This window comes from Notechis scutatus, chromosome 3 (assembly GCF_049901735.1).
Source record: "Notechis scutatus isolate UNSWTSFEM ecotype Mainland chromosome 3, rNotScu1.2, whole genome shotgun sequence".
NCBI classification, from domain to species: domain Eukaryota; kingdom Metazoa; phylum Chordata; class Lepidosauria; order Squamata; family Elapidae; genus Notechis; species Notechis scutatus.
Window position 1 is genome coordinate 25,337,084 of NC_142011.1, and position 22,966 is coordinate 25,360,049.

The window sequence follows — 22,966 nt, forward strand, 5'->3', positions numbered from 1 at the left end:
ATGCTTGCCGATTCATACAAAGATGTTAACAGAATAACAGAGTTGGAAGGCACCTTGGAAGTATTTTAGTCCAAACCCCTGTGCTGAGGCAGGAGGCCCTGTGACATTCCCGACAAATGGCTGCCCAATTTCTTCTTTAAAACCTCCAGTGATGGCGCACCCACAACTTCTGAACACAAGCCATTCCACTTATAGTGTTTTAACTCTCAGGAATTTTTTTTTATTTGTTATCCAATTTCTTGTTGCTTGTACTTGTTAGGTCTTTAACCCTGCATGTTGTTGCCAAAATGCCCATTTCCTTGATATTTCAAATCCGAGGTGCATGATTACCCTTTAAATCTGAGTCTATAAATAGGCTCACAATGGCACACTTATTTACAATAAGTAAGTTATTTACAATAAGTTATCTTTGTAGAAACATCAGATAAAAGAGATAAAGAAACATCAGATAAAAGCATAAACTAAAGTCTGCTTTAACTTTCTTGTTTTGCAGAGCACGTCATCCAGCTAGTTCCTGAGAACGGAAGCCTCCTTCATTCACGAGTAATGCAGTATAGAGAAATCCTAGATTCCTTGCCCATGGATGCCTACACTCATGGATGCATTCTTCACCCAGAACTCACCACAGACTCCATGATTCCAAAGTATGCTACAGCTGAGATTCGCAGTAAGTGGTCAGTTATGGAGGGTGGTCAGTTATGGTCAGTTATTGAGTAGGTGATTATAGATATGAATATATGGCAATGCCTGTTTCATTGAAAATATGTCATTTCCCAATAGCACAAAATGTTTAGGGAACTCTAAGCATAATAAATGAAAATGATAGACTCAAAGAATAAAGAACAAAATCAGCAGAATTATTTGCTGATGTAGCTAATTCTTGATGTGCCACTTTTAGTACTACTAAAAAAAAAGGAGCAATCTTGTCATGCAAAGACAAGTCACAGTTCTGCTTCAAGTGTAGGGGTTTAGGGAAAGAGGTTCCTCCAGCTCATGAAGCAGTCTTTCAAAACTTGGTATTTTCCAGATGTTTTTAAGCTATGGATAGAAATTCCCAGTATTTAACATCTGTTGATATTATGTTGGCCTGAATATGTTGCCCTAAAATCTTTAGGAGCTTGCAATGTGGATAATTTCAGTTCAGAACAGTTTTTGCTGGTGTCCTTTCTTCTTAATAGAAAACTTAAAATTAATTGCAGTGTATATTGCTTTCTATAGAAAAGAACTCAAATTCAATTTGTGGTATCTCCACTTAAAAAGAAAGCTATCATTCCAATTGAACTCACACACATCAAACAACTGTCTGAAGGAACACAATGGGTTTTAATACATTGCAATAGATAAGATATTTGGAGTCTCTTTCACATGTAATCTGCATCTATATAACCTTTCTGTCTTTCCCTTCCTACCTCCAACCTCAATTTAAATCCTACATCAATCAAGCTAGTTTGTGCAGCTGATGAAGTGAGCTGCAGCACATCAAATGTGCCAGAAAAGGTGCTATCAGACTCCTGATTTTTTTGCTATCATGCACTAACATGGTTTTCATATAATTTCTATTGTGATCTGGAAAATCAAGGATGTGTGGATAGGATAGCACTTCAGCTCGGCAGTGGGCAAACACTGAGTCCCCAGTCACAATCTTCTCTGGTGAAATATTTTGTATTTCTCTTCAAAGTTTGCATTTTGTTTGTTTGTTTAAGTTAGCTTACTGTTCTTTTATTTCAAATTCCTTTCATTGTTTCTTTCTCCCTCATGATACCTTTCTTCTCCTTTTGTTGAGACAGAAATGCCTATTTTTATCCAAGGATATAATATGTGCTACTTGAATTAGCATGATAGCATTTAGCATAAGGCAATTTCATAAAGCATTGTACAAAAGACACAACGTCAACTGCAGGGCAGGTCTGTTTGTAAAGACCAAATGTGCTGTGCTGTACTATGTCCAGCTGTTCCCTTCCATTGGCTCTAATATAATGATTCGTAAGACCTAGCTTGACCATTCTAGTTACTCAATATTGCTGGCTGTAACCCTGCCTGGTCCCACTCTTTCCTTGCTTCTGTCCCTAGTCCAAATTTCACATTATGCAAGCATCAAGTAAGGCAAACAAAACCTTCTCAAGTCTGTCCTATAAGGGAAAGTAGTGGATGGAGTAATTTTTGCTGTGCCACTTAAACTCTTTTGGCTTGGTTTGTTTTGGCAATGACAAAACTGTGTTTGTGTGACATTTGAATAGCTTGCTTCACAAGTCCTCTCCGCCTGCCTCAATAGCTGCTTGTTTCTGTGAACCAAGCCTTACTTTGCAGTTGGGATGAGCAACATTTGGGCTTCTATTTTAAGTGTATCTTTCTCAAGCCTTCTTCACTAGTGGCCATATCCCCACTGCTTCTCCCCACAAGCACCCAGGAATTTCATATCACATATTACATATATTTGCTTTTGATCAAATAGGTTTTACTCTACTTCTTTTGAAGTTCCATGATTGGTGAGAAGTGGGGTACAAGTTCAGAGAGTACAATTTGACATTTGGAAAATTCTCAGTAACATGTAGCTCTGCTGTAAGCATTTCACTTAATGCATGTCAACACAAAAGCCGTTTTCTCCTTCTGTCCCCATTAGACTATTTATTAGTCCTTGAAAATTTCAAATAGTACTAGAGGTTTTTTTAAAAAAATAATACGATGATAGGAATTTCCATGGCATGTTGAAAATCCCTGCAGATACACATGAAAAGTTTCTTTTAGTATACTCAATAGAGCTTTGAAGATTTCAGTTTGGCTCAAATAGGAACTGAGCTGAGGGAGGCCTTCTAGATTTCTATTGGCCAAGAGCAGCCTTGATGTGTCTAGATTAGATTACAGAAATAAGGATAAATTGACAATACACTTTGTGCTTCAAGTACAAGCTCTCATGAAACATTGACAATGCCTAATATAACTCTTCCACAAGGACATTTCATGAAAGGCAGTCCTACTGTGTGGATAGTGATATTGTGACAAGAATACCAAAGGCAGTTGCAGTTTAACGACACAGGATAATTTATAATCAAACAGTTCAATTTGCAAATGCAAAGATTTTTTTAAAAATCTTCCCAAACTTAATATAGAATTGTAAATTCAGGCTAGATTTTCCCTCATCTTTAAATATGTTCATTTACATGGTTTTCTTCACTAATTTTTTTTTTTTTTTGGTTAAGTTTGTGCTTGATTTCATGTTTTTTTCTATTGGAAATGCTTCTAAATTATTTGAGAGTGCCATATGATCTCACAGGAATATAGGCATAAGAGTTATATAGAATATCTATATCAGGGGTGTCAAACTTGCAATTACACATTGTCGTCACGTGACATATTGCAACTTTCCCCCCATTGCTAAACCAAGGGTGGGCTTGGCCAGCACATGATGCATCTGGCCCGTGAGCCACAAGTTTGACACCCCTGATCTATATTCAGAGGTAAAATTGTGCAGGATAATAAAAATGAGAGCAGCAATGGCTATTATTACTGTCAAGCCTTCTTTTAATGATTGGATAGGATAGATCATGGAAAGAGGAGAGACATGATGCAACTTTAGAGAGAGAGAGATTGAAATATAATTGTACTTATAATTGCTTTGAGGAATATTAGAAGAAAACATTTCTTTATGTTTTTATATCTTTTTTTAAATCTTTTTTTTCTATTTTCTTTTTTATTAATACATTTATTGGCCACCCATCTTATTTTCGGGCAACTTTTCATATTGTACTTTTAGATTTTTCTGTTCTTTTTTTTTTTTTTTACTTTTTCTGTTCTAATTTAGTCTATGGTAGTTATTGTTCTTAAAACATAATACAGTATATATATTTTAAAGCCTTATGTGTTATAGCAGGTGGCAGCATCTAGCCAACCGCAACTGAACTAGCTTGATGGGGAATTATTAGGAAATCTCAGAACAATAGCTAGATTGGGAAATTTAAAACAAAATTCCAGGAATTTTTCCAGTAGCAAACTAATTCCCTACGCCAAACAAATTTACTGGAATTCACCAGATAGTCCATAGAAATCTGAATCTTTACCCATTTTCTATTTTTTTTTTTTCCTATCTTGATTTCTTATTTAGGAGGCTAAGGTAGATGATCCTTTGATTTCTTCTTCTTGTGTTCTATTTTTAGATTGTCAGCCAGGGCAGATTGATGGTCAAGTTCTCTGGGGATTGATTGGGGATATTTGATTCATTGTTATCCTGGGGAGACAACAGGCAATCAAATACCAGAGCAGCTTCCAGAGCCAATGAACTGAGAGAGTGGAGGCAGAGGCCGATAATGTACTGGGCTGTTCCCACACTGGAGAGCTAGTCCGTTGTAGTTCCTATAGGGCTGGGCTAGAAAGCAGGAGACTGAGTTCTAATCCTCCCTTAGGCATGAAAACCAGCTGAGTGAATTTGGGCCATCACTCTCTCTCAACCAAGTCAACTTCACAAAGTTGTTATTGTGTAAAATGTGAGGAATATGTGTGTATACCACCCTGAGTTGGTCAAAAGCTGTGATAAACATCTCATAATAATAATTTTAAAATGGCAGGGTACCTAACCTAAGAATATTCCAGCAGCTATGAAAGGGCTCATGTCCTTGAGAGAACAGGTGACAAATTTCCTAATGAAACCATGCTGGACATAACAACAATTTTCAAGACATTTCTTCTTTTTGGGCTGGAATATATTCTCCTTTTTCCAAATCTTCACATTGTTGGTTTCTTGCTCCTGGGCCTGCAGGAATTTAAGAATCTATCTTCTTCATAGATCTCCAGCTGATTTATAGCCTCACTTGAAACTGTTATTGTCTGAAAGTAAAACACCATTCACTAATTTGTACATGGAATCAAAAACAAAAAAGGAAAAGTCTAAAGTAAATTTCTGACTATACAGCAGTTTCCCCAAAACAAAACAGCAGTTTCCCCAAAACAAAAGTTCCTCGGGTTCATTTATTTAGACTTCCTCCAGTCTGTAAGATTCTACCTTAATCAAAGGCTGCTGAGGAGAATAATAAATATCACTCTCACCTAACTTTGCACCACAGACTTTATTTCTAAGAGAACCAAACATTTCTCTCTCTCCAGCAGAGCAATATCACTTAGACTTATATATCGCTTGACAGTGCTTTTACAGCCCTCTCTAAGCGGTTTACAGAGTCAGCATATTGCCCCCAAGAGGAAGGTGCTAGGATACTTATACTTTGAAGGTGACCTAGAACCATCTTTCTATCAGGATTATGAGATGAGGGAATGTGTATTGAAATGTTTACGTTCTTCAGGCTGCCAAGGAAAGTACAGTCTAAACCAGTAATGGGTGTTTGGGTTTGGCATGTCAAACATTCAGAAAATGTCTAACTTGTTTCTGCTGGCATGTCAGCCCCCATTCCAAACAAAAGAGAAAGAAAAGAAACAATTCTCTATCCCTAACCCTACACACACACACACACACACACACACACACACACACACACACACACACACACACAACACAACACACACACACTGATCTGGGCCACCCTGAAAAGGCAGCACTTGGTGGCAATATTGAGGCAGGACCTGAAAGAGAAGTCCAAGCCTTGACTTCAGGCCTAATGTCACTGCTACCACTCAAAAAGGAAGAGATGAACATCATAAAAAAATTAATATTTTTTTTTTAAAAAATAGTCCACTTCATGCTGTTCTCCAAGGCCTGTGAGCCTCAGTTGCCCCTGCAAGTACAGAGCTCCCCAGGATCTGCCATGCACCATTTACTTTCAGGCAATGTTATCTACCAAAGAGAACTGCTTAATTAAAGATTAATGCTGGCCAGTCGTTAACTAAAGTCAGAATTGTCTTCACTTCTCCAAAGATCACTGAAGTTTAAAAGGCTGCCAAAGCCAGTTGGGCAGAAAGAAGAGAAAGATAGATAGTCTGAGCATGACCTGTTTGTCTAAGATTTAAGTAATTTATGTTCATTTCCAGTGCATTACTCTCATTTTTTCTTTACCTTTCCTTATGTTAGATATTTATCTTTGTTCTCCAGTCCAGCAACTAAATGTCTCAGTTAAACGCAAATGTCTTCTTTGAACTAACTGGCTACTTTTTAAAACAAATACAACAGCCTCACAACTTTCACAACTTTACTTGGTGATTTGAGATAATCATCTCACTAGTTGTTGATTGGAAGCAAAGCTATTTTGAGCAACTTCCCCTTCTTCTCTTTCTTTTTGATGATAATTGTTTTTAGAATGTGTGAATCTATTCCTAGTCATTTTGTTGTCAATATCTATTCATTAAAAAAAAAAAAAACAGTTAAGGACAATTGTGAAAGCCACAACACCAGAGGTTTCTCAGAAAATAGACTCGGTTCTAATCCAGTCTGACAGATCAATAGAAATTGAAGAGAAGAGGAGCATATACTTAACTCCAAAGCTACTGGGACGTTGTTCTGCAAATAGCCTACTTTAGTCAGCATTAAGTGAGAATCACACAATAGAAAGTTTTATTGTTTTTTAAGACAAACATAGACAAACAAAACATAAAAACATCAAGCCATCTTCCATATATATATTATATATATATTCCATATATATATTAAGAAAACATATATATATATATATATATATATATATATATATATATATATATATATATATATATATATATATATATATATATATATATATATTTCTTAAGTTTTCGCGGTACTTACATGTATGGCATTCGGCTTTGCTCGGGTATTTTCCCACGTCATTGTAGTTGTTCTTTTAAAGTTGTAGCAATGTTTCAGCAGAATCTCATCTGCCATCATCAGGCTTCTGTATAGTGTTCGTCTGTGAGTCAGACTTTTACAGTGGTTTCAGATTTAAATTTGGGGTAGCCTATTGCTGTGCCAGAATGGTTTTTTCTTCTTCTTTATCCTGATTGGTTGGGAGTCTTGGTCTGTGTTTATTGGTCTTGGAGTTTGCTGTGTTCTGCTTGATTGGTGTTTCTAATATCTTCTGTCTGTTTTTTGGCTCTTTTTGTATCTTGATTGGCTGGCAGCATTGTGTTACTTTATTGGAGGCCTTTAGTGCAGCTTGGCTTCGGGTAAATGGACGGCTATCATTAGTTAGGAAGCTGGGTTTCATCTGGGTGCCTGGTTGGGGTGTGTTTGAGCTGGAGGTATCAGGGGGGATCTGTTTGTGCCCAGGTGTTTGCCTGGCTTGTGGTGTGGAGATTTTTTTGTTTATGAGTGCAGGCTTCCAAATGATTGACAGCCTGGTGGAATCATCTCTTCTATTCATGCTTTCAGGTCTTTTTTCAATCTCTATGGCTTCTCTGATGATTCTGTGGCTAGGGTTTTCTATAGTGGCTAGGGTTTTGGTGCCATTGAAGTTGATGTTATGACCTGTGGCTTCCATGTGTTGGACTAGTGAGGAAGTGTGTTCCAGCTTTTTGACTGCATTTTTGTGTTCATCCAGGCGGGTACTTATTCTTCTATTGGTCTGTCCAATGTATGTGGCTGGGCATGATGCACAGGGGACTTTGTATATGCCTTGGTTTTCCAGGTCAATTTTATCTTTGGGGTTGCTAAGGATGGCTGCTATTTTTCTGTCTGTTTTGAAGGCAGTCTTGATGTGATGTCTGTGTAGTACCTTACTAATTTTGTCTGTAGTACCTCTTATGTAGGGCAGGACAGCTGTTCCATAGGTCTGTTCATCTTCTGGGTCTCTATTATGTCTCAGTGTGTTTTTGTGGATCAAGCTGGTGATTTTGCTTTTGTGGAAGCCGTTGGCTGTCAGTACTTTAGTCAGGGTGCATAGTTCAGTCTTAATGTGTGTCTTGTCTGCCAGGCGTTTGGTTCTGGTAATTAGTGTTTTAGCCACGGAGTTTATCTGTGCTGGGTGGTGGTGGGATTGGGCGTTGAGGTAGCGGTTAGTGTGTGTTTTCTTCTGGTATACGGTGTGTCCTAGTGTGCCATCTATTTTTTTGTAGATTAGTACATCTACGAATGGTAGTTGTTTGTTTGTTTCCGTTTCCATGGTGAACTTGATTTTGGGGTGTGTGCTGTTTAGGTGTGTTAGGAAATTGTTTAGGTTTTCTTTTCCATGGGGCCAAATCACAAATGTGTCATCGATGTATCTTAACCATGCTTTTAATACATTTACAATCAGGTATTTCAATTCTTTACTATATATTTCAGGTAAAATTCCCAGTAAAAATATCTCTGGTTTCAAGTCTATATGCTTTTTTGTCATTTTTTCCAACCATGTGTGGATTTTAGTCCAATATTTTTTGGCATCTGCACAAGTCCACCACTTATGGTAATATGAGCCAGGTACTTGATGACATTTCCAACATTTTTCAGATTTATTCTTAAACATTCTTGCTATTCTTGTCGGGGGGGAAATGCCACCTGTAAAACATCTTATACAAATTTTCTTTATACGCTGTTGACAATGTCATTTTATAATTTTGAGACCACAATTTTTGCCATTTCTCAAGATCAATCCCATATCCAAAATTCTTCCCCCAAGCAATCATTGTTTCTTTAACTTGTTCTTCTAGTTTAATTTCTAATAGATATCCATACAATTTTTTAATCACCTTTTCATCAGTACCTGTCAAAATCTTATCTAAATCAGTCAATTTATCATAGAAACCTTCTGTTTTAGCATCTTTATCATACCTTGAATGTATTTGCGCATATGAAAACCAATTCATCTTTATACCTCGTTCTTCTAATTTTTGCATAGATTTAAGTTCACCCTTAAAAGATATAAAGAACTTTTAATTAAATCAATGAATTGTTATTCTAAATTGCAAAGGATGTGATATTAGTATGAATCCATCTATTGAATCCTGACTAAGCATAAATTTCCTTCATTTGTAGGCATGGATATTTACACAGTAGAATTTGCAATTAGTAAAATATTTGTTTGTGTGCATAACATAAATTGAAAGAGGGAAAGCCCTATTTGAACTATTGATTTGCTGTGGGTAAAATTGCAATCATATATGCTAAAGGAAATGTTTGGGAAAGTTTTCAAAAAAATCTTTCCATCAGTAATCTGGGGCAGGAAATGAATAGAGGAATATAATTTGAAATCCTAAATGTGAGGTGAATAAAGGTCATATTCTGATTGCATTGTTGCAGTGACACCTACTGTAAATGTAGCAACCAAATGTAACACTATTATATCTATTTAAATCCCTCCTTTTAATATTACAAGTGGATTCTTCAACAAAATGTTGCAGTCCTGTTTGAGCCTGCTCTATTCTATCCTCATCTCCAATTTTCTGTTTCCCCTCTTCAAAAATTACTGAGCATTCTCAGTTTGTTCATTTCTCACTGAACTGTTTTTGAAATCTCCGTTTCTTAGAATTTATTTAAAATTCTGCAAGCTTCAGGATTCATCTAAGTCTGTTGCTTCTTTTGGTTACAGAAAAAAAATCATAAAAATTGAATTGGATGCTTTCAAAATGGTCAAGTAATGTAAATGAGTACCTGTATAGAGGAATAAGATAACATGATTTATCTTGCAATTGTATCCACATTTTTGCATGCAAACTGAATTTTCTCACAGTACTTCTCAAAACTAAATTAAAATGTATCAGAAACTTCTTAAATCAATCGTTTCAGTCTCAAGAGCCATGATGCATTACTTTTTTCATTTTACAATTTTTTTTCATTGACAATAAAGTCTGTTTCCAGGACAAATAATATACACGTAGTGGAGGAAGACTAACTTGTAAGGTCTTCAAACTATCAGATCCTCAAGATTTGAACCATAGACCCTGAAACATCCAAATGTTCTCAAACTATAACCCCAAACATTTCTTAAAAGTGAAGCTGCCATTTTGAAAAATAATATGCCTCCTTTCCTTTTATTGTGACCTTTTTTATCATAAATAAAATGAGGCTATACTGGAAATTATGGCCTCATTTGTCCAGTAAAATCTTCCATAGAAAAGAAGAAGAACTGAACTGCTTGTAGAAGCTTAATTACTTTGGCTGTGCTAGATATAAAGAGAAACTAAGAGATTGATTTATAGCTCAAGCATTGCTTTTGCTGAGCCCATAATGCTGTGCTAATTAAAAGTGATTACCTAAGGGAAGTGAAATGTCAAGATGGGAAAAGAATGAACACAGATTGTTATTGGTATAATGTATCCCCTATTTAACCCAGATTGAAAAGAGTACTGCTAATGCATTTGTTCAAAACTGGCCTTTTCCTTGAAGTAAGTCTCATTTATATGTTGATAAATTTGCCAGTAATATTTCGAATGTAGCCTCACTCATGATTTTATCTACCTTAGATAGTTTGCCTCAACCTAGTGCAGAGGTGTCAAATTCACGTCGTCATGGTGGCATCATGTGATGTATCGGGACAAATTTATATTGATAAATTTGCCAGTAATATTTCAAATGTAGCCTCACTCATGATTTTATCTACCTTAGATAGTTTGCCTCAACCTAGTGCAGAGGTGTCAAACTCACGTCGTCATGGCGGCATCATGTGATGTATCGGGACTTTTCCCCCTTTTGCTAAACTGGGTATGGGCATGGCCAACGCGGGAATTTGACAGCCCTGAACGAGTGGCTATAGAAGTGTCATGACAACAACTCCCAAGAATTACCAGACGGCTTTTCTTATGCTGGCTTGGAGCTCTGGAAATCACAGAAGCATATAGCTGAAAGGTTCTTGTTAGCAGGAATCACAATTAGTTAATCACAACAAAACTGCCAAGTTTTCTGGTTGGAGCATTCAGCCTTTTAAACCTTTGCATTAGCTCCCTGTTTATGGATATGCTTTGGAATATTAGCATCTGCCAGGAAGAATGCCTGACTTAATTCCACCATAACTGAGAGATGATTATGGGAGACTATGACTGCTTTCTCTTTTCCTTTAAAAAATACTAATCTAAAATATGACATAGCACCAGCACTTTCTCCCACAAAGAATCAAAATTGCACAGTCTCAGAAATCACCAAATTATGATCTGGAGCAGAGATATACAACCTGGACACCTTGATGTAGTTCTCAAGGTTTCCTCAGACATTTACGTCAAATTGTGTTCTCTACTGTAATAGAATGGAAAATCATTACAGGTACTCCTTGAGTTATGACCACAGTTGAGCCCAAAATTTATGTTGCTAAGTGAAACATTTGTCAAGTGAGTTTGCCCCACTTTACGACTTTTCTTGCCACAGTTATTAAGTGAATCATTGTATGGATTAAGTTAGTAACATGGTTGTTAAGAGAATCTGGATTCCCCATTGACTTAGCTTGTCAGAAGGTGGCAAAGGGTAATCACACAGCCCCAGCACACTGCAACCATCAGAAATATAAACCACTTTAAAAGTCAAGCATTTGAATTTTGATCATGTGACCATGAGGATGCTTCAATGGACATAAGTGTGAAAAATCGTAAGTCACTTTTTTTGGTGCCGTTGTACTTTCGAACAGTCATTAAATCAACTGTTATAAGTTGAGGACTACCTGTAATTACATGGGAACAATTACTTGACTATATGTAAGTTAATTTTAATAAACTGTGAATTAAAGGAAATATATTTGGTTTTTGGCCTGATCCCACTAATTTCCATTTTCTATGTCCCACATTGTCTGGAAGACAGCACCTTAATGTCAACTCATACAATATTTCTATGGTCTTTTTAGAGTTGCCAACAGAAGGGGAGGGGGGAAAGGAGTTTTGAAAGAGCAGTGTGGCAGCTTGGGAATCAAAAGTGCATTCCATAAATAGTTTTTTTAAAGATAGTAACTAGGTGACTGAAGTTTCTGCTGTGCAAATATCTCACTGGAGAACATGATTGATGATTCTTGGCTATGGATGTGCCTCATTGGAGAATATGAATTATGATACATCCAGGGGGTGGGGGAAAACCAGCGTCAAGGGTGACAATGAATTATGTGTCTCAGAGTTGGCTATACCCAGGCAGTGCCAGACATGTTAACTCCCAATAAATCCTTTTTAAGTTTTGGAAGTTTGGCTTGAGACTCATGATTTAATTGGGGTAACTGCCAGAATCCTGACAGAATATGGGTAAAACATAATATCTCGGACCTTAAAGGAAACCTATTTTACTCCTTGATCCTTCATTAATTTTATTGTTATCATTTCTTCAGTGCAGCTAATAAAACAAATATAAGAGCTTTGCAAAAGAATGAAGCTTCTACTACAAATGAAATACCACTCTGATGGGAGTAAATCTCTGCCACAAACATGCAAAACATTTATGTTTTCTTCTCTTTAGGACATTTAGTTAATGCCAGCTCAGATCTGATGAAGTTGGATCATGATGAAGATGATGATGCACAACTAACGGAACCATACCTTTCCAAACAGAAGAAACTTATGGTGAGACAAGCACACGGAGGGTTTTATCATTAGAAATGGAAACACTAAGTTTGGGATGGATATAGATGTTAACTTCAATCTACGTTTCACTAACTATTGGACATTTTCCATGAACTTCCCATTCTCACCCAGAAAGAGATTCCAAAGAGAAGGGCCAATTAATGGTGCTCCAAGGCTGTGAAAAAGGCAGTGGAGTACATGGGGTAAACAATTGGTTCCCTGGGGGCCAACTTAAATTGAGGAGATAGCCAGACTGCCTATTGATTCATCTGCAATAGTCAAAACTCATCAAATTTAATTAAGAACTTGTAATAGAATGAATTGATGCAATGATTATCATGAATAACTTGTATGTGACTCTCACTGCTTTTCCCTGCATTAATAATACTGTATATAATCAAATTAATTAATGTAGCGGATATAATCTATTCATACTTTAGCATGACCCCTGTTTCTTTTATCTTTTAACTTTCATATCACTTCCCCTTAGTAGAAAACAACTTCCCCTTAGTTCTGAAAAAGAACTAAGATAAATACAGGGCCCCCCAACCTATGACCACAATTGAGTCCAAAATGTTTTAGGTCTCTTTGGTAGACACTTTTTATCAAGAGGGATCCATTCTATAACTGCTTTGGCCTACCTGCCATCAGTTCTTCTTGCTGTGTGACTAGCCCACTTCCATTTCCATTTCCATTCTTTTACTCTTTTGATGATATTGTATACGTTTGTTCTCTAGTCCATGTGCAGGTCTTTCTATCTTGTAATGCCTCAACTCACAATTGAGCCCAAAATGTATGTTGTTAAGCGAGACAATTGTTAAGTGAATTTTGCCCCATTTTATGACCTTTCTTGCCATTAAGTGAATCATTGCAGTTTTACATTAGTAAGACAGTTGTTAAGTGAATCTGGCTTCTCCATTGACTTCGCTTGTCAGAGCGTTGCAAAAGGTGACTGTCATAATAAATATGAGTCAGTTGCCAAGCATCTGAATTTTGACCACATGACCAGGGGGATGCTGCAATAGTCGTAGGTGTAAAAAACGGTCATAAGTCACTTTTTGCAGTGCTGTTGCAATTTTGAATGGTCACTAAATGAACTATTGTTAAGTCGAGGACTACCTGTAAAAAGGGGATAGTGGTTGACTACCAAGGCGACAATGGCTTCTGCATCATTAAGAATTGTTTTGAAAAGGGAAAGAGATAGAAAGAATGGAAGAAGTGGCCATGTTAAAATTGTTATCGGGGTATTTTGTTCTCTTGTATTTTTTCTATATAATATTCTATATATTCATTCTATGCTGACAAAAATTGAGAGCAATAATATTTTTTAAAAATCCATACAATCATACATGGAGGAAACTGTTTCAGAAATACTCACTGGAAACTTCAATGCAGTAGCTTGCTAGAAGAAAGCAAAGCATCAGCATAAATTTAAAAAAATGAGGTTTGAGGGTCCTGTCTTTGGGAAAATAGCACTTTTCCATTTGAGTCTCCCAATTTATTTATTTTTTTTCTGGTAGAAAAGGCTGTCCCTTCATTGCATTCCTAGCCTTCAAGACCACAGGTTACAAACTGCCACAAAGAGAGCAGGAATCAGCAGACTAAGTCTAAATCTTTCATTGTTGGATAATTTGCAAACCCAACAAACTCTTTCTATTACAGAATATAAAAAATAAAGCTGTAAAGATTTGCTTTTGCTTTTTTTACAAATCTCCTACATCCAACTGGATAATCATTACTTTGCAAGCTATTTTTTTTTTTTTTTTGTAGTAAGGCCTTTGTTATTTTCATTAGGCCAAAATTCTGGAGCACGACAATGTGAACTATCTGAAGAAAATCCTGGGAGATCTGGGAATGGTGCTAGATCAAATTGAAGCTGAACTGGAGAAGAGAAAAATTGAATATCAAGGTATGCGTTATGTTCATCTGAACATTATTTCCTAGATTCTCTCTGGTGACTTGTAGAAGTTTCTGATACTTGTTTAACTTTATCATCTATACAATTAATATTTGCATCAAATGTAGCTTACTATCTGCAGTGAATCAGTTTGAAATAATCTCGACTTTTCTACACCTCAGTTTTGCCCTGATGTATAAATAGTATTTTCTTAAATTCAAAATATGCACACAGCAATATAGATTACATAGTGATCTGTTAGTGTAATAACTTTTTTATATTTTAATTGCACAAAACTATACAATTAACTAAGCCATGTCCACTTGTGGTAATATAATAATCAACTGACCAATTTATCAATCTTCTTAAAATGAGATTTCACTGGAGACATAAAATGAGATTTAACTGGGACATTATTCTAGGTGTGGTCTGAACAATGAGCAATGCCGAATAGAGAAAGAGATATGATAACACATTTTAATATTTATTTATGAAATTTATTTGGTGCCCATCTTGTATCCAACAAATCTAACCTTGGCTTTTTGCTTTTCTGAAGGTATACTAGGATTCTTTTTTCACAAATACATCACACATTGTTTAATTCCTGTTAAAATTAAAGAATAAATTCTATTCAACATTCCACTTTGTCAAAATATTTCTGAACCTTGACAATATCCTCCCAAGTGTTTCTTATTCCAATAGCACAATTTCCAATCATGTTGTCTGCAAATTTATATTCTATAAATTTATAAATCTATATTCTATTTTATATTTTTTAACCCTTTATCCAAGTCATTTAGAAATATGCTGAACTGTACAGAGTCTAGAATGGATCCCTACATCATTCATCATCTCTTTTCCATTTTATGCAAAGCTACTGAATTGTTTCACCAGCTCTATATCCACAGTGGAATAGTCAGGCCCATGTTTTGCTATCATGTCTAGTAGAATCTCATGGGAAACTTTGTCAGGTGCTTTGCTTGGAACACTGTGTCCTCTATCATGTTGTCTGCAAATTTATATTCTATAAATTTATAAATCTATATTCTATTTTATATTTTTTAACCCTTTATCCAAGTCATTTAGAAATATGCTGAACTGTACAGAGTCTAGAATGGATCCCTACATCATTCATCATCTCTTTTCCATTTTATGCAAAGCTACTGAATTGTTTCACCAGCTCTATATCCACAGTGGAATAGTCAGGCCCATGTTTTGCTATCCTGTCTAGTAGAATCTCATGGGAAACTTTGTCAGGTGCTTTGCTTGGAACACTGTGTCCTCTATTGGTCAATCAAATTAATTTGGCATGACTTGTTCTTAGTAAAATCATTTTGAGTCCTGCCAAGCAATGCATTCTTTTCTGAATTATCATAAACCAAGTATTTAATAATCTGTTACAGAGTTTAGCCTGGTGTTAACATCAAGTTACCCAAGTCTTCTCTTTATCCTTTTTGAACATAAACATATGCAAGTTATCTGCCAACTATTTTGTTGAAGGGATCTGGACAACAAAATTGAAACATTAGGTTTAGAAGGTGTCTAATAAAAGCTAATTAATTATTTTAAAGAAGGGCCAACTATTTGGATAAGATCTCTCTGCATTTTTTGGCAGACTATTTGCTTTCTAGCTAATCTCAGTTTTATCATCATCATTTTAGTCATTGTCTATCCACTGAATGCTTCTTCCACATGTTTCCTACCAAACAGTCCTGAGCTTTCTTTTGCCAATTGGGCCCACAATATTGGTGGACGCTTTTTATGAAGAGGGATCCATTCTATGATTGCTTTGGCCTACCTGACATCAGTTCTTCTTGCTATATGACTAGCCCACTTCCATTTCCATTTCCATTCTTTTACTCTCTTGATGATATTGTATACTTTTGTTCTCTAGTCCATGTGCAGGTCTTTCTATCGTGTCTTGTAATGCTGAGCATGTATCTTTCTATGGCACTTTGTGCCATTCTTAGCTTTTGTATCAATTGTGAGGTTAGTGTCCATGTTTCACTGGCATGTGTTAGAGCAGATAGCTGTCAACTCATAAAACATTCCTATGCCTGTTTTAGTAGTTGCCATAAAAGGGTGGGGGGAGGAAGGAAATCTGGAAAAGCAGTGTAGCAGTTTGAAATCGAAAGTATATTCCAACTCTTATCCTTAAAAGATTGTAACTAAAATACCAGAGCTTTTGCCTGCAAATATATTTAATTGGAGAATGTGAATGATGACACCCAGCCCATGAACATGCTCAATTGGAGAATCTGGTTTATGAGACACCCAGGGGGGAGGGGGGAAACAGGGTCACAGGTGACTGTTAATTTATTTATGGCAGAGTTGGCTTCATACAGGGCAGTGCCAGTATGTTGCCTCTAATAAATTCTTTCAAGTTTTTTGAAGTTTGGTTTGAGAATTATGATTTAATTAGGGTGATTGCTGGAATCCTGACAGCAAGCCTGATTGAAAACTTTTCTCTTCAGGCATATGGGGAAGTTGTTCTTGAAAATTATGCTTAGCTTGCCAAATGCCTGCCAACCAAATTTAACATGCCGTTCAATTTCCTTTATTGTATCAATTTCCATTGGCCAAGATATATGTAGTGGTCTACTATGTTTAGTTCTCCAGATATATACATTTTTCTCTCTTTAGTGAATTTATTAAACATAACCTGGCTCTTTTTCAGGTTTATTTTTAAGCCAAATGGTTCTCCTGCTTTGTGCAGCTCTTATATGAGTCTTTGTAGCTCTTCTGGGTCTTGTGAGAAGAGAACAACATCTGCAAATCTTAAGTGGTTTTAAACAGGTGCCATTGATTTTTATTCCATCTTTTGCCCAATCTAGTTTGTGAAATCTTAATTTTATATCTCTATCTTTATATCATTCCAAAATGCTAGGGTTTGGTTAAGAAGGGCCTTGGGTCAAGCTCCAATCCTAGTGACTGCGTATACCTGCAGTTTTCTTAGAAACGTTATGAAATGGATATTATCCCCTTTCAGGATGGTCTCTTATTTTCCAGCTGGTCCTCCACTCCCAAGATCTAACTAGGATAGACTCTGCTGATAGAACCAAGGTCATCTAGGACTAACACCTGCTGTGATCTAATAATCCCTAAATTGCCCAAAAATATCTGGAGCTCTTTGAAAACAAAAAGCCCAAAATGGTGCACTTTGAACAAATTAAGCAAAGGAGAGGTCTTTTTATTCTACTTGTTTTCCAAAATGTTTTCTGCTAAAAGTCAAAAGTTATCTTTGTGAACTAGGGAGAATGTCTGGATACTTTTTCATTTGGGAATTTGCAAATCTTTGTAAACCCCTGAGCAAAATATTCATTTGATCATCCAGATTTTCAACTCAGGTATCCTACCTGACTGCATTTTCTTTCTCCCCCCATGAAATGAACAATCCAGTAACTCAAAATATTAAAGTAACATTTGGGATTTTATCTTAACTGATCAGTTTTATTCACTTAAATGAAAAATACTGATCCAGACAATCCTTTTTCAAAACCCAGTCATACTTTGAATGTTTCCCTTCAGTTCTCTTCCCCATGGGGGAAAAAAATCTTAGCATGAGTTAAATGAATCACTACTCATACAGCAGAGATCTGGTGCCCTTGAGGTTTTTTAGCAGCCTTCTAGAAAAAGAAAGTGACTCCTTATGGTTGTCCTTTCTTCTCTACTTAAATACAGCATGACTTTTCTAATTTCTGCACCTGTCAGTGCTGATGGGCAGAAAGGGTATCTGTGTAATTTTAAAAGTCATCAGAGTCTGTAGAGCTCAAACTGCTTCTACTTCTTTCACAGCTTGATGCTTGCCAGCTGCGTGTCCAAGTGTCAGCCTTATAATAAGAGGCAACCAACTAACTATTATTATGGACATGGTATGATGTGAGAGGTGGAGAAAGAGGGACAAAAATATGGTCTGAAAAGCTAGTTTGGAAAAGTACATTTCACACATTTGTAAATAAACAGCTTCCTTGGCCGTACACAGGGGTGGGATTCTACCAGTTTGCACCTATTCGCTAGAACCGGTTGTTAACAGTCTAAACAGTTCGGAGAACCGGTTGTTAGAAGAAATTACTGGCCTAATCCTGTAAGGAAGGCAGGAAGGAAACATTCTGGTGTTGCTTACAGAAACTGCTTCTCCATTAACCCTTATTACATTCTTGGCAGGACTAGACTTCCTGTCTCAGGAACTTCTCTGGAGTTTTTTCCCCCCCACTTTGCTGGTACTTTGCTTGTGTGGAGTGACCATTCAAAGTTACAATGGCACTGAAAAAAGTGACTTATGACCATTTTTCGCACTTACGACTGTTGCAGCATACCCACAGTCATGAGAAGCCAGGTGAGGAGATGCGTGCCTCGATGTAACTGATATTGAGTTGGCCATGCCCAGCCAATAACATGACCTGAAGTCACGCCCACCAACTAAGCCATGCCCACAGGACCGGTTGTTAAAAATTTGAATCCCATCCCTGTCAACACACATTAATTATTGTAACTGAGAACTGTTGCTTTTTAACTATAGACCAGATTGTATCTGCTACAGTTCTGTGGAAATTCAGGAAAGGCACAAAAGAGATGGAGAGATGTCTCAATTCTAACTAACATAGGCTTCATGCCCCCAGAGACAGCTCTTCCCAAAGTATGGTTCAATATTTTAAATAATGTGGTGGATCCATATCTTTCATCCAGGGAAATAAAATTATTCAGATAATACACACACACACACACACACACACCAAGGATTATTTCAATATTTTTGGTTCCTCTGAATATTTGTGTTTATATTATTTAAATCCAAGGAATAAAAGAGCAAGTATAAAGTCAAATTCAAACTACTCAAATCAGAGTCAAAGCCAGTGCAAAAAAGGTGAAATAAATGCCAGATTTTATATAAATCAATTAATCTTCAATTTTCAAGACTTTGAGAAAATATATTAAATATATTTTCACTGTACATTGTGCCTTGTTTATTGAATTAATCCATTTGAGAGTTGTAAACAAACTGAAATATAAAGTCACAAACAGGTTGGCTAAACCGCAAAAAGAGTAGTCAAGTTTCATGTTACTCAAACTGAGCAGGTTGGCTGAATACACCTGCTTCACCTGCTTAAGCATTCTTCTGATGTTTAATGCTTAATTTCTTCAGGCATTTACCATGAATATGTGACTGCTTAAAATTGATCATGAGCAGGTTGAGCAGCTGGAAACCATAACTGGTTAATAAAAAAGAAACAGCGAAGTTTAAGAGTTTGTTATTATTATCCCTCCCTTTTATTGTCCTTCAACCCATAATGTTCCAGCTATCATTGACTGCCATAAAGATTTTCATGGCAGATGATTTCATGGCTTTTAAAGACTGTACCAATGGGGCAGCTGTAGGTTGCTTAATTATACGTCTGCATCTTTGGTTGGAAGTACAGATAGTACTTAGTGACCAAAGTTATAACACTGAAAAAGTGACATGATAATTTTTCACACTTTACAACCGTAGCAGCATTTTATGGTCACATGATCAAAATTCAGCTGCTGGGCAGCTGGCTCATATTTATGATGGTTGCATTGTCCCGGGGTCTTGTGGTTACCTTTTGTGAGCTTTTGACAAGCAAAATCAATAGGGAGGCTGGATTCATTTAACAACCATGTTACTAACTTAACAATTACAGTGATTCACTTAACAAGTGTGGCAAGTACAGTCATATAGTGAGGCAAAATTCACTTAACATCTGTCTCACTTAGCAACAGACATTTTGGGCTAATTTGTGGTTATAGGACTACTTTCTATTACAGAAGAAGCTGAACAGCTGGAAAGGGAAAACTTGCTTTATCATATCCTTTTCTAGAGAGTGGCTTGTATTGAGCATGAAATGAGGGAAGATCCTGCTGTTATCTTGAGCTCCTATAGATCCTCCTAAGAAATTTGGAAACAAGCCAGCCAAATTTGATAGCTTAAATTTTCCAGGTTTTCAGAATGAAAGAACAATAAACATAGCCTGTAAAGACTTGATAAGTCTTAATGATTTGATTTTACTTTTCAAAAAGGAAAAAATAGATACAAAAGTGTCTGTAGGGGGAATTAAAAAAAAAAAGTCAAGATGGCAGCTATGACCACATTCTCAATGCCCTGCTTTCTTTCTACAGGTGTTGCAAACGTCAGGGCTTGGAGCATGTGGCCACACACACACACACCACAAATATTCCTGCACTTAATTAAATTTGGCACTTCTCTTTGGTAACATCACTGTGCCAGCCCCTTCCCATTCTAGTAAAAAGACAGAATATAAATGATAGCAACCATTCCCCCTTTGTTCATTAACATTTCTGAAATTAAAGAGCTGACTATGATGCATAATTGGGATAGCACTAAGATTAAGTAGATACTTACCAAAGCTTCTGATTTTAATGTTCTTTAAAAGGTAGCAAATTGTAAGTTAATCATGCTTAAATTACCTGGGATAGAGAGGAAAGTTTATGGCATTTTGTATCTCAGCTATCAAAATAATCTGATTGCAGCTGTGTGCTTTTCAAGCAGCAAAACATATCCCACAATCATGCTTCGTTTCTCCCCACCCCACCCTTACCTAGGTGTGAAAAGGAATGATAAAATTCATGAATTATTGAATCAGATAGTTGCCAGAGATCTATTACTAGGAGGCAGTTTAATCAGTCCCCATCAAAAGCCAATGGGGATTGGAGACTAAAACATATGAAGAAAGGTTACAGGAACTGGGTATGGCTAGTGAAGAGAAGGACCAGGGAGACATGATAGCAGTCTTCCAATATTTGAGGGGCTGCCACAGAGAGGCAGGGGGGTCAAGCTATTTTCTAAACTCTAAAGCACCTGTAGGCCAGACAAGGAATAATGGATGGAAACTGAACAAGGAGAGATTTAACCTGGAAATAAGGAGAAACTTTCTGACAGTGAGAACAATCAACCAATGGAACAGCTTGTCCTCGGAAGTTGTGGGAGCGCCATCACTTGAGACCTTCAAGAAGAGATTGGACTCCCATCTGTCAAAAATGGTGTAGGGTCTTCTGCTTGGGCAGGGGGTTGGACTAGATGTCCTACAAGGTCCCTTCCAACTCTGATTATCTATTATCAGTGAAGTAAGGATCAATTGCAGCATTTGTTTTCTTATCTTCCAATGCAACATAATTATTGTGGCTTCATTCTCTAGGGCAGAAATGTGAACTCTGGCTTTGTGGATGTGCATTCACCTTGGCTGATGTTTTGCTGGGAGCCACATTACACCGCCTCAAGTTCCTAGGACTCTCAAAGAAATACTGGGAAGATGGCAGCAGACCCAACCTACAGAACTTCTTTGAAAGGATACAAAAACGTTTTGCCTTCAGGAAAGTCTTGGGGGACATCCATACTACTCTCCTCTCAGCAGTGGTACCCAATGCATTCAGGCTGGTCAAACGGAAACCTCCATCCTTTTTTGGGGCCTCCTTCCTCATGGGATCTCTAGGGGGGATGGGATATTTTGCTTATTGGTATCTAAAGAAAAAATATATCTAGTGCCGGCTGTTTTGATGTTTAGTTTGATGTCTCTGTGCTGTGTGAAATTATGATGAATCTTCAGTAATTATAATGAAATTTGAAACCAATATGAATAACTATACTATTAATGTGACATTCCATAGTCTAGAAGTAGGAAACCTATACTGCAAGGACGCAAATCAACAAAAATATTCAACTTGTACAATGCCTTTTTGTAGGTGTCAGTATTACAAATCTGTAAATCATGGGGTATTTTTATATACCCGCTGTGGAACAAAACAGCCTTTTAGCACAGTCAAGCACCACCAGGAAACAACTAGCAAATGAATTACAAAACTGAGAGATGGGATTCCCTGTGGCACTTCTAAATTTTACCACAAGTTTTTCAATCACATAGCACATTATTTCCCTTACAGATGCAAATAACAAGGACTTTTCTATAAGCTGTTTTTGTGTTGTGCTAAAAAAAAAGAACAGATGCAGTGAGTTGGATCACAATAGTTTGTGAAGTTTTACCATAAAATTATGAGTTTTTTCTTTGTATTTTCAATTTGTTTGGATCAAGTTTTTTTAAAAATTAACTTGAATTTTAGTGTAATTCTCTTGATTTTTTTTTACATTATTTTTAATTATGTCTTATAATTTTCTCTGATTATGGCACTTAATTTTACAGATGAAATTCTGATTCATCAAGGAGTTTGTCTCCAGCTCGCTTCCATGAATTTGCCAAGTGTCTTTCACCAATGGAACCTTTGTGAACTCTTAAGAACATAACTGTTTTTATTAGTTCTAAATAATTTTCAAGAAATTTGACCCCCCACACTCCTTTTGGGGGACTTTTTCCTCAGTTATTTTTCTTGTTGTGTATTTTTATTAGAAAACACTTTGCACAAAAAAAATCATATTTCTCACTTTATTGTGCCTTTTGCATGTTGGAAAGAATAGTGAGCATCAATGCTATTCATGCTTAAAATACTTCTGAGAACTCAAATAAATCATATGGGAAGAGTAACAGCTTTACATTTCTAAATGTAGTCTATATCAGTTGATTTATTTCCAAAAATAAATTGTGTATACATGTGCAGTAATGACTTTCTGCACATTGTCAGAAGAGTGTATTCTTTTTAAATAAGTAATACAGAGTAGAATTTATTTTAATTTTATAATGTGACTGTTTAAAAGATAGTCAAAGTAGCAGCATAAATGAACAATCATGA

The 22,966-nt window shown here is 36.5% G+C and overlaps 1 protein-coding gene across 2 annotated transcripts in view; it reads left to right on the forward strand.

Moving 5' to 3' along the window:
- The window catches only part of GDAP1L1 (ganglioside induced differentiation associated protein 1 like 1), a 61,073-nt gene extending 38,312 nt beyond the window's left edge, over positions 1-22,761 (forward strand). For both annotated transcript variants that reach the window (XM_087959336.1, XM_026664868.2), the window contains exons 3-6: positions 494-667; positions 12,251-12,354; positions 14,149-14,263; positions 21,424-22,761. In XM_087959336.1, the coding sequence (XP_087815462.1) occupies positions 494-667; positions 12,251-12,354; positions 14,149-14,263; positions 21,424-21,767 (737 nt within the window). In that variant the 3' untranslated portion in view covers positions 21,768-22,761. The remainder of the gene's footprint in view (positions 1-493; positions 668-12,250; positions 12,355-14,148; positions 14,264-21,423) is intronic.
- Positions 22,762-22,966: the final 205 nt, after the last annotated feature.